We start from the raw sequence: 11,787 nt of genomic DNA, 5'->3' as shown, positions 1-11,787 counted from the left end.
CTCCCCTTTACAGACATGCCCACTTTATGATAATCACATGCAGTTTGGGGCAAGTCATAGTCAAGTCAGCACACTGACACACTGACAGCTGTTGTTGAAAATATGCAAAAATATTAAAACAAATGCTAAATGATGGTTTCTGTATTTATAAATTATCCTGATTGTATGCATTTTTTTGTGCAAATATAAAAGAAATCGGTCTGTTTTTTTCATTAAGTAATCATAACAGATTTGATTCTCGTGGAGATCGCAATATTTAAAGATACCAAATACGTTGCCTGAATTTTGTGCAGCTATAAAAAGAAAAGTCAGTTTTGAGTTGGAATATTTCACTTTGTGATAACATTATTATGTAGAGCTGGAACAAGTGTGTGATACTGTCAGACAATGTGGAATAAGATGATTTTTCCAACCTTAAAGCTACTCAAGAGACAAACTTTTTATTACTGTCAGAGGTTCATATCGATAAAAGTGTCCTTGTATGCCTTTTTTATTTATTTTTGATTATTACTGTTATTATACCTTTTTTGTCTTTAGTATTTGACCTACATCTTTTTGCCTTATAAATCGTTATCTATTTAAAAGGCAGAGGACAGAGGGGGAATGATGTGCACAGACTTTGCATCACAGTATATGTGTCTAAATCGCTATAAACACTTTTTTAAAATGTTTATTCAGACAGATAAAATGAAAAGATTGGTAGAGATGCAGCAGAGAAGCTTCAATCTTACTGCTACACGGGCACATAATGTGGCCCCAGAGATGTTAGACTTAACTGTCTAGGTACACATTTCCCTTTCACTTTTATCTAATTAAACTCATTTTATATTCACATACGAACACTTAAGGGCACAAAGCAGTACTTGCCACAAGCAGCCATCCTGCTGGAGATTTATAAAGCGAAGCTAAATCCAAATCCCATCAGGGTGCAGGGAAGCTCTTAAAGCATCAAATTTCTCTCCCTTATTTCCTCTGCTGGTAGGATTAAGGTTTCATGCTGGTGTCGTGTTACAAGCTACTTCTGATGTTCCTTGAAAAGTCCAATCATTCCTATCTGAATAATCAGCTGCAGTGGTCTTTGTATAGATGATTCCCTCTGCTTTTTGTTATTGATTGATAAACCCATAGATCAAATGTGTTGTAAGATGCCCTTTTGGTGACAGGTGAGATTTTATATAGGATTTAAGTGTAAATAACCCATATTTCACAAATTAAAGCTGTGTATAGTGCATCTTTTTGCATTGTTCTGCTTTGCTTCAAATGAATAGTATATCCAATGGGTCAATAAATCTGTAGCCTTTGGCTCATTCATCCATCTATCCATTGTTTGTCTGGGTAATTTATCAAAAAGCTATTTCTCTGTTTGGAGCAAAAATTTGACTGGGTTTCAAATTGAACCACTGGGAAGCTGTCAACCAATCACACACAGAGCTGAATTCAATGAGATAACCCAGTCAGCAATAATGATTCAGCAAAACAATAAACTCGGTCCACTTCAGAAGGAAAATAATGACAGTTTGTTTCCTGTATTGTCTTGACTCCCATCAGATCCTTTATTGGTGAATGAAGTGTCATTATGGGAGACTGCATTCAAACTATATAAGCAATAATCCAACAGAGATAGATAAACTGAAGCCACTAGACCGTATTACAGTAATAATATATACCTTACTTATGTAGGTTAACTCAGTCTGGATCTTAAGGCCTCAGAAAGTAGTTAAGCCCATCATAAGGAAGCACATCCTGGTTACGACTGCTGTGTGTATTGAATTGCGTAGAGGCAGCAAGAGGTCCTGTGGGTGTGGAGAGGGAGGGACCGAGGAATGTGGATGATTATCTGCCCCTTCCTTATTCACTGAGGAATTGGGGAATTTGAAATTCTCGTTGACGACCTGTCTGGCCAGGCAATGTGATAACCAGCAACACTACTGGGTGGGATTGTACAAATTGTTCTGCTGGATTGGCAGCTCTCTGGCTGGAATACATGAAGCCAAACAGAGGAGCTTTTTCACAAGCCAAGTGATGGTGTGGTTTGGTTCAGAGTTTGTGGCTCCTCAGGGAATAATGCAATGCTTGCATGTTGAAATATGAGAAACCACACAAACTTCACAGCCATTTTCATTCTTTCTAGTATAGAAAGAGAGATGCTGTATATTATATCATTTTTTTTTTTTTTAAATCAAGATGACACCGGTTCAGTAAGTGCCAGAAGGCAAGGACAGGGTGCATCTTTACATACAAGTAGACTAATGTTAGATTTAGCACCAGTCTCCATCTTAAAAATCCATTGATGCGCTTCGATAACTGTCAAAATCAAAGCATGTTATATGTAGTAGCTAAGTATATGCTGTATATAAAGATTATATAGACTGTATATAAAGATGCTTTCACTACATAGGTACGAAGATTAAAGCATGTTTGAAAACAAGATTAAAGCACGTTTGACCAAAACAAGTAATTACGCAACAAAGGGAAACTCTGGATTTTATCTTTTCCAGAAAATAAATAAATATTAAGATAAAATATTATCAGAAAACTAAACAGCACAAACTATTGTAAATGTGAAAACACACATATTTTATTTAGTTTTACTTACAATGTAGAAACATTTTCACTTCTTATAAAACATCATTCATGTAAATATTCCTAATGTCAAAAGTGCATCATGTTTCACAGCTCAATGAAATTAAACTGAACTTTAAAACATATTAAATGCTCCTATTTGCAGAGAACTGGAGAACACAGATCCAGTAAGATAAGATAAGACCGAACTTTCTTTTGCCCGAGGGGAAATTGTTGTGCAGCAGTTGCAGTAGGCCTACGAAGTAGAAACAAGTACAAATATAGGGTGCAAATAAAACAAAATATAAACAACAAGATTATCAATAAGGTGTAAAAACCAAAGGTACTCCAGTAATGGTTATATAATGGGTTATATAGGCTAATAATACATTAAGTACAGTTAATAATTATTTTAGTATTATTTTACTGTAGGTAAATATTCAAAACCAATTTCTGACTTTTGGAGTAATTCTGCTAACAGACAAACCAACAAACCAACAAACCAACGCCGGTGAAAACATAAGATCCTTCCTAGGCCTTCGGCCTTGGCGGAGGTAATAATAAACATTTCTGCTTTTAGGTGGATTCTCACTTTAAAAAAACTAAAGGTTTAAGAAATGATACACAATCGTTTTTAGTTACAAATTCCAAACCGTTGCATATACTATGACTAAGGATTGCACATACTATTATAGATGTATACAGTATATAACATTTAACATTCTAGTATAAGATATAGTCCTAGGTCTATCAATAAATATCGTTTCATATACATTCGGGGTAAAGCGTAGGCTGGGCTGAATCTGGTATGAAAGCAACGTTTAAATACGGTTAAACACACTGAGTCTCTGTGGCTGGTCTATGCCTAGGTGGTTGTTTCTACACACTGAGTCAAAGTCAGCTTCATTTAAAAACAAAATGCACAGACGTACAGAGAAATGTCACTACTGGCATTCTGGCCACATCTCATATCCATTTGCATGTTTAGGTGTTTGTTTGAAAAAGATTCTGATTCTGCACCAGGACACAGATTCAGTCATGAAACAATAAAACAATTTAAAATCATTATTTCAAATTTAAGGTACACTTTTGTCATAATAAATGTCAATGTCAATGTCAGTTGTTAATGTGAAATGCATTTGTAGAAGCAAGTACATAGCCTACTAGATTTTAAAAATGTATAAGCTATACTATATTTATTATTAGTAAGCCTAGTAGTGGTAATAATAGTAATAGTAACAGCAGCAGTAAGATATGATATGATAAGATAAGATAAGATAAGATAAGATAAGATAAGATAAGATAAGATAAGATAAGATATGATAAGATAAGATAAGATAAGATAAGATAATATTAAATAAGATAAGATGAACCTTTATTAATCCCCGGAGGGAAATTCAGGTGTCAAAGCAGCAACATCAGCAAACAGAGTGAATCACAGGAGAGGTAAAGGTATACAAAAATTATAAAAAAAACCAATAATAGAGATATAAAAGATACAGAGTGAATGGTTGAACATAGTGTATACAGTCCGTAAATAAATAAATGTAGTATGTGCAATGAATAAATGTAGTATGTACATAAGTGCAGCCTAGAAAGTGGTATATAGGATGTAGAGTGTAAAGTAAGTTACAGTATTTACATTGCACAAAAGTGACACAAAAGTATATATGCATTAATCAGTTATATGCATGAGACAGCTCTACTATATTTATAATCAGTAAGCCTAGTAGTGGTAATAACAGTACTAGTAACAGCAGCAGTATGATATTGATTGTGGTGCCTCCTTGTGTCTGGATTCTGCAGTTGTCAGTCTGGTGACAGTAAATACGTCATCAGTGCACCGGAAGCAGTTGAAAGACGTTTCTGGCTGATTCATTGTAGCTGGTAGCTGTTTGGTTCAGACTCGACTCAACACAGAAACACACTTTTATAAACACAAGACACATCTGACAACAGGTGAGTAGACTCACGACTTCAACACAGCCAGTAGCTTTCATAAACGACAGGTGAGATGAGTCAGTTTGTTGATGTTTTTATCTTGTGCGAGATGAGAGACGGTTAGCATGAGTGAGCTAACAGCAAGCTAACAGCATGCTAACAGTAAGCTAAGTTAGCTGCTAGTGTTGTTGACTGTTTTAATGAACTTTAGTGCTTCAATGTGACTTTTAAGGTTAATTCTCCTGTTGTATTTGTAGTTATAACACAACATATGATCATGTGTGTTTAGTTTAAGTGCGCGGCTGGCCGGCTCTTTGTGTTGTGTTTGCGTGACTCTGGGTAAACTAGCTAACTGAAGCTAACTAGCTAACTGGTGGCTAACCTCAGTTTTATTATAATGTTACAGCCATAATGTTCAACATTGAATAACTCAGCAGCCTCAGGCCTGAAAAGACTAGATATATAACCCAAATAAAGTATAGACAATACAATTCCCAATCTGCTAGGTCTTAATTTCATCACAGATTTTGTTAGTCGACTTCTTTATTGATATAATATTGAAGCTATTAAACCCAAAGCTGACCTCATGGTCACTAATTAATAGTTGCTTATTATAAGTGATCCTCACAGTGCTATCCTTATTAGTTGGGGGGTCAAATTTACCATCATGGTTTTTAATTTTTTTAATTTTTTATTTATCCTTTGATATTGCAATATTTTGTTATTCATTGTTTTTTATTTGTTTGTTTGTTTTATTGACACAACAAACATTAAATACTTCTTTATTGTTTTCTTCCATTTACATGCATGTTCTTTTTAAATATCTATATGTTGCAATTTGCTTAATGAATTGTATATATGTATATATATGTTTTTGTTTTTATTTTTTTATTTTGTTCTTTTTATTTATTATTGAATTGACGCTTTGGCAATATCGTTCACCTGACAGTCATGCCAATAAAGCAAATTGAAATTGAAATTGAATTGAATTGAGAAATCCTAGTATCTGACCCATAACTTTACAAATCCTTGGTGTCTGTGCAAGAACACAATCTTAAGATGTCATAGCTATATACTCAGTTAGTTGTTGTTTATCCTAAAGTAAAGTGATTTATTATAGGCTTAATTAACATTTATTGAGCTAAATGGTCTGTAAGTATGTATATGTTCCATTTAAACAGGATACAAGATACAGGTTGCGGGTCAGCTGTAGTAGTTTGAAGGCAAGTTAATGACTTTATTGTGTTTGTTCGTCAGATCTTGATATGGACCGGCTGCTGAGGCTCGGAGGTGGAATGCCAGGGCTTGGCCAGGTAACATAAAGTTTGAATTGTCCGTAGACAAAGAGCATAAACAATGGTTAACCTAAACCAAAACCATTTTCAACTTTTATGCCCTAAAATTACATTTAAACTAAAATGTATCAATGCTTCAATGTTTAGAATTATTAGATAATATATATATATAAATGGTAAGCCAAACTGAAAACCCCTCTGCCCATAACACTGGTGGGATCCCTGATTGCATCAATAGTGGGGCAGCTAAGCTGAAATATTCATTAAAAATTGTGCATTTTGCGATTAAAAGCAACACATTTGGCACAGGCATAGGTTTAAATGTAATGAAAAGATATAAATATTGGGGCGCTGCAAATTTGGCCCCTGAGGGATGCCAAAAAGGTGCTAAATATTAAAAAAATGTTGCAGAAAACTGATTTTATGAGTCTTGATGATTTCCAAGATGGTTCAAACTGATTAGATCAGATGTCAGAAGATCACAGACATGTTTTTTTTACCCTCTTTATTTTTTAAGGGTGCTTTTTAAAAACTTTTAACCTGAGAAAAATGCGAAAACCAGATAAAAAGAGCATGGTCAATTTAGGGTCAAAGTTCACCCCCTTACCTTCATGGTAGAATGATAACCAATACAATAGAATGGCAAGACGGCAGCTTTCCATACAACAACACATAGCTTAAATAAAAACACAAAGCAACACATAGCTTAAGCCCTTGCTATTCCAAACTCTTGAGGGATAGGGGTGGAGAACAGGGGATGTTCAGGGGAAGATAAAAAGTCAACAATTTATGCCACATAGAAGTGGTGTACATCATCTGAAAGCTGGGAACCTGAAGATTAATTTGAGATGCAGCTCAGCACTGTGTGTCAAGTTGTTCTAGTCATTAATAAGAAATACAAATGTATTAATTAATTAAATAAATGTTTAAGTTTATCAGGGCTTAGAACATGATGATATGAGTTTGTGATGCCATTCCCATGCTCTGTTATGTCAGGTTTTATTTCTCAGTTTAAAAGCACCCGTAAAAAATAAAGAGGGGAAAAGCATGTCTGTGATCTTCTGATATCTGATCTAATCAGCTTAAACACACCTTGGAAATCACCAAGAGTCATAAAATCAGTTTTCTGCAACACTTTGTAATATTAAGCGTCTATTTGGCGGCCATTTTGAAAAATTGCTGCAACAGCCCTCAGGCCCCAAATTAGTAGTACCCCGATATCTATATCTTTTCATAACATATAAACCTACATCTGTGCCAAATGTGTTGCTTTTATCGCAAAATGCACAGTTGTTGTGCTTACCTTCCCCGCTACAATAATGTGCACAGTTTCATACTTATTAATAATTTCAACTTTATTAAGACCAAAGTATATTTGCTTGAGATTTGCTTGTTAAAAGATACAAAGTTATAATCCTTTATACATTACATGCATTAAAACCCTAAACAAGTTAGATTATTGTAATTAATCTGAGAAACTACTGTATTTGAAAGGCCTGAACTGATAAACTCTGCTTTGACTCCTCAGGGCCCCCCAACAGATGCACCTGCTGTGGACACAGCAGAGCAGGTTTACATCTCCTCTCTGGCCCTGCTCAAGGTAACCGCACATCATCTGTACTAAACATTTTCTTTGTTATAGTGGCTTTATTCACATTTGTATTTATAATAACGCTTCTGTGACTTCTCTCTCTCATATTTGCTCTTCGTTAGATGTTGAAGCACGGGCGTGCTGGTGTACCAATGGAGGTCATGGGATTGATGCTGGGAGAATTTGTTGATGACTACACAGTGCGAGTGATCGATGTGTTTGCCATGCCCCAGTCAGGAACAGTATGTATTTTTCCTAATGTCAAGATTATGCCACCTATAACATAATCAATAAAGCTCTTCTGTACTTGATTGTTAATCTAATGAGATGAGCAGAGCAGAGCTGTTTTGTCTGTTGTGTTTATGTGACTGTAGTGTGTGTGTGTTAGCCAGTGTTTATGTTAGTGCTAATGGGGATCCTAATAAAGAAAGAAAGTTATTCTTGTTGTGATATGTAGTTGGGTAGTAAATGTCTTGTATGTATGCTAATTTTGACAATTTTATAAGAAAGTGTATGTTGTTTATTTCTGCCTCAGTTCTTCATTACTAAATTAATATTTTCTACCTCGCAGGGTGTGAGTGTTGAAGCAGTGGACCCTGTGTTCCAGGCCAAGATGTTGGATATGTTGAAGCAGACTGGCAGGTAAAATTTGAAAAAATTGTTTCCAAAATCGAGCAACTAACAACTTCAGTGTAAAGGCATTTAAACACTGGGGACGTTTTTTTCCGTGCGGTTCATTTGCACGCCAACATTTTTTTATCAAACTGTTGTTTTTGTCATGAGATCTTTCACACAGAACGCAAATATTACGTGTCAAAAAAGCGACGTCATTTTTTTTACTCCTCCTGTTCTTACCTTTCACAATAAAAGCCCTAGACATAGTAGTTTAGGCTATACAACAGTTAACCTCAGACTGCCATACGCTACTCTGGGTCAATAGGATCCCAGTAGTTAATCCTCTGTCTGCTCTTATCTATTCAAACCTTTTACTGAACAAGTGTTGCAACTGTCGCAAATTTGCATCGCTGTCGGTGTGAATAGTTTTGATTTTGCAGGCGAATATTTTGCTTTTTTGTGTCGTTTATTCGTCACGCCCCCGGTGTGTAAAGGCCTTAAATCCAGGGCTGAGTAGTTTTATGAAACCTCACTTTGATGATGGAACAACACATTTCTAGGTAAAATTAAGATGTTTTGGGATACCCTCTAAACATCTTTACTTTCTTCCAACCATGTTGCTCATCAGACCAGAGATGGTGGTGGGGTGGTACCACAGTCACCCTGGATTTGGCTGTTGGTTGTCTGGCGTGGACATCAACACACAGCAGAGTTTCGAGGCCTTGTCAGAGCGAGCTGTCGCAGTGGTGGTTGATCCCATTCAGAGCGTCAAAGGAAAGGTAAAGACGAATGTCTGCTGCAGAAGAATCTTGTTACTCAGAAGCTCTCATTTTTGGTGCTTTATACAAGATTTAGAAATAACCTACCATTCAGTAAACTGGTTTAATCTGCGGCCTTTGTCTTCTACAGGTTGTTATTGATGCCTTCAGATTGATCAACGCCAACATGATGGTGTTGGGTCATGAACCAAGACAAACCACATCCAACCTTGGTCATCTGAACAAGCCCTCAATCCAGGTAATACATTGTACACGCCACCACAACCTCTGTTCAAGGTGGATTTCTTATAAATTGTCCCTTTCTCGGTTCGGATATGGGTTTTCTCCACCTCTGAACAATACTTGTTTCCACTGTGAAGATGAGCACACTTTGCTTAATATCAGACCACTTTAATGTGACTCAATGTTCTGATACCGACAAAGATACAAACATGATCAAATCACAAAGTAGTGGAATATAAATTTTAATGTTTGGTTTTTTTCTCTCTGCAGCCAGAGGTTGTGCCTGTTATTACTTCATATATTTAACGTTGTGTTTCTCATGTTTCCAGGCTCTGATTCATGGACTCAACAGACACTACTACTCCATCACCATCAATTACAGGAAAAATGAGCTGGAGCAAAAGGTTTGAGAATACACTTATTACAGAATGATTTATCATCTCTGATTTTATTTATAGAACATAAACATAACTCTTATTGTTGTTCAGATGCTGTTGAACCTGCATAAGAAGAGCTGGATGGAGGGCCTGACCCTGCAGGACTACAGTGAGCACTGCAAGCTCAATGAGACCATCGTCAAGGAAATGCTGGAGCTGGCTAAGAACTACAACAAGGTACGCCTTTTAGACCTCGTCTAACAATCTTAAAATCCTCTGGAAAGCACATTTTATTTAACTCTTTAGAGGGCTGAAATGGCCTTTAAAGATGGCACAAAAGAGAACAACTGTTGTAGTGTGCATTATTTCATCATTATAGTACATTTGGTTAAAATGTTGACATAAATTTTAATAACCTTGTTATAATGAAGCATTTAAGTATTCTTAGAAAAGTAACTCATTAGAGTACTTTTGCATTACCAAAAATGAAAACCCCTTTGCGATTCATTGCACATGTTGGTTATATTGTCCAGTGGAGGCGTTGCCTACTGTATGCCTACCTTTTGAATGTATTATCTTTTATTTATTTATTTATTTATTTATTGTCTGAATGACGGACACAATATCCCCCTTACAGCTCTTTATTATATCAAGATAGCTTGCAAATGTTTTTTCTGTCAGGCACTGTTTCTCCATGTTACGTGTCCTAGGGAATTTATAAATGATGTTACGGAAAGATGGAGATGCTACAGTTTATTTTGGTAGCATCTCCTCCACCACTTAACCAGCTACAAGCTGCTTAGTTTCAACAGAAAGCCGTTGCTTTTTCAGAGCTGTGGCACCGGCATTGTTCTTCTCCTCCTCAATGCGCCTCGCCACCCACCAGTTTTGTGGAGCTGTGCGTAGGCAGGTGTTTCTTCATATCTGAAGTAGAGATCTTCGCAGCTGACAGACGCTTAACGTTATTCCCAAAGAGCACAATTTGCTGTGATGTTCTTATAACGGATTGCTTATTTGAAAACATAACCAAATAACGGATTACTTGAATTGCAATCTAATACCAGTGTTACCAACTACCAACTAAATCACTGATCTATGATTTAATTTCCTTGTTGACTCCGGTGCAGTGGTCCGAGGATCAGTGAGCTATTTTCTGCTGTTCAGGGTTCAGCCCTCAAGTGTTTTGATGCTCTTGGACTCCCTTCGTACTGATGCTGGTGCTTAACTGGTGTGCAAACGCATGCTATGTTTCCTTTATACAGGATTCTTGGGGTCTTACGAAGCCTAAAAATTATATACATTATTACTGCAGAGCAAAAACTGCAAATAGCGTTACCAATTTGCAGCATTGCATGCTCCTGGTGTGCTCCTCCGCAATATTAAGGCACTGTTGTATTTTGTTCAGGCTGTTGAAGAGGAGGACAAAATGACCCCAGAGCAGCTGGCAATCAAGAACGTTGGAAAACAGGTAACGATGAAATTTCAATATATAGAATAAAGTTTTGTCTTTTTTTTGTTAATATGACAAATTGCTACATCAAGGTCAGTGTTTGCTGATTAGAGGTAAAGAGGTCAATGAAAGAGTGCATTGATTAGAGTCAGATTGTGCAGACATGTCGGTACAAGCAGAGACTTTATGAAAGCAGAGATTGGGTTATTTTGTCAATAAAGTTTCCTGTAGTTTGTTTCAACCAAAGACTTGTCAAAACAGAAATTGCATTTGTTTAAATCATCACAAATTTGTTGAGGTTTGTCCTAATTTTCTGTCCTTGCAGGATCCCAAGAGGCACTTGGAGGAGCACGTAGACGTTTTAATGACATCCAACATTGTTCAGTGCCTAGCCGCCATGTTGGATACCGTAGTTTTCCAGTGACGGGCCTGTGTGTATAACTGTTAATATTGCAACCCTTGTTTTCTTTTATATAAAATAAATGTATGTATCAAATCAAGACATTGGCATGGGTGGTACCTTATTTTACTATCTAAGCGGTAAGTTGCATAATTCTGGCTGCGCTTATAACTTTTTTCTGTTTGAATCAAAATATTGTATTTCTACATTTTGTATTTGATTTTTAGACAAATGCATCTTTAACAGGTACCAGTTTTATTATTACACACAGTATTATCTAGTGTTTTGTGTTTAATCTGGACACATCCGCAGTTCTTAAGTATTTAGTTCTGATTGAATCAAAACATAATGTAGGTCAATTAGATTGTTGTATCAGTGGAGCCTTTTGGTATGTTGCTGTATTATCCACCCCAACCACAGGATGGTGCAAGAGTTTGAAGATACATGGACAAAAACTAAAATAGCGATCAAAATGGAATACATCAAATCACAATAACGGTTTCATTCTCCGACAGGCTTTTTTGGTTTCAACTGAAGGTGATGTCACTTAACTTG

General features: G+C 36.3%; 1 protein-coding gene across 2 annotated transcripts; it reads left to right on the top strand.

The window, feature by feature from the left end:
- The first annotated feature begins 4,377 nt into the window (after nt 1-4,377).
- On the top strand, nt 4,378-11,334 carry psmd14 (proteasome 26S subunit, non-ATPase 14). Of its 2 annotated transcripts, none has more exons than XM_037756749.1 (11): nt 4,378-4,521; nt 5,761-5,816; nt 7,327-7,398; nt 7,512-7,631; nt 7,961-8,031; nt 8,633-8,783; nt 8,914-9,021; nt 9,335-9,409; nt 9,494-9,619; nt 10,788-10,850; nt 11,158-11,334. In XM_037756749.1, the coding sequence occupies exons 2-11, from the start codon at nt 5,769-5,771 to the stop codon at nt 11,254-11,256; spliced, it is 933 nt and encodes a 310-aa protein (XP_037612677.1). In that variant the 5' UTR covers nt 4,378-4,521; nt 5,761-5,768; the 3' UTR covers nt 11,257-11,334. The 2 variants fall into 2 exon arrangements, with proteins under 2 accessions (XP_037612677.1, XP_037612687.1); XM_037756759.1 differs by having other exon boundaries at nt 4,452-4,571.
- The last annotated feature ends 453 nt before the right edge of the window (nt 11,335-11,787 follow it).

Source organism: Sebastes umbrosus, chromosome 2 (assembly GCF_015220745.1).
Source record: "Sebastes umbrosus isolate fSebUmb1 chromosome 2, fSebUmb1.pri, whole genome shotgun sequence".
NCBI classification, from domain to species: domain Eukaryota; kingdom Metazoa; phylum Chordata; class Actinopteri; order Perciformes; family Sebastidae; genus Sebastes; species Sebastes umbrosus.
Note: the sequence above shows the minus strand (reverse complement) of the source record. Positions and strands in the feature narration are given on the sequence as shown.

Coding starts and splice junctions, on each gene's coding strand:
- psmd14 (XM_037756749.1), top strand. CDS start 5,769: ATGGACCGGCTGCTGAGGCTCGGAGGTGGAATGCCAGGGCTTGGCCAG. Junction 5,817..7,326: donor GAATGCCAGGGCTTGGCCAG/GTAACATAAAGT, acceptor TTGACTCCTCAG/GGCCCCCCAACAGATGCACC. Junction 7,399..7,511: donor CCTCTCTGGCCCTGCTCAAG/GTAACCGCACAT, acceptor GCTCTTCGTTAG/ATGTTGAAGCACGGGCGTGC.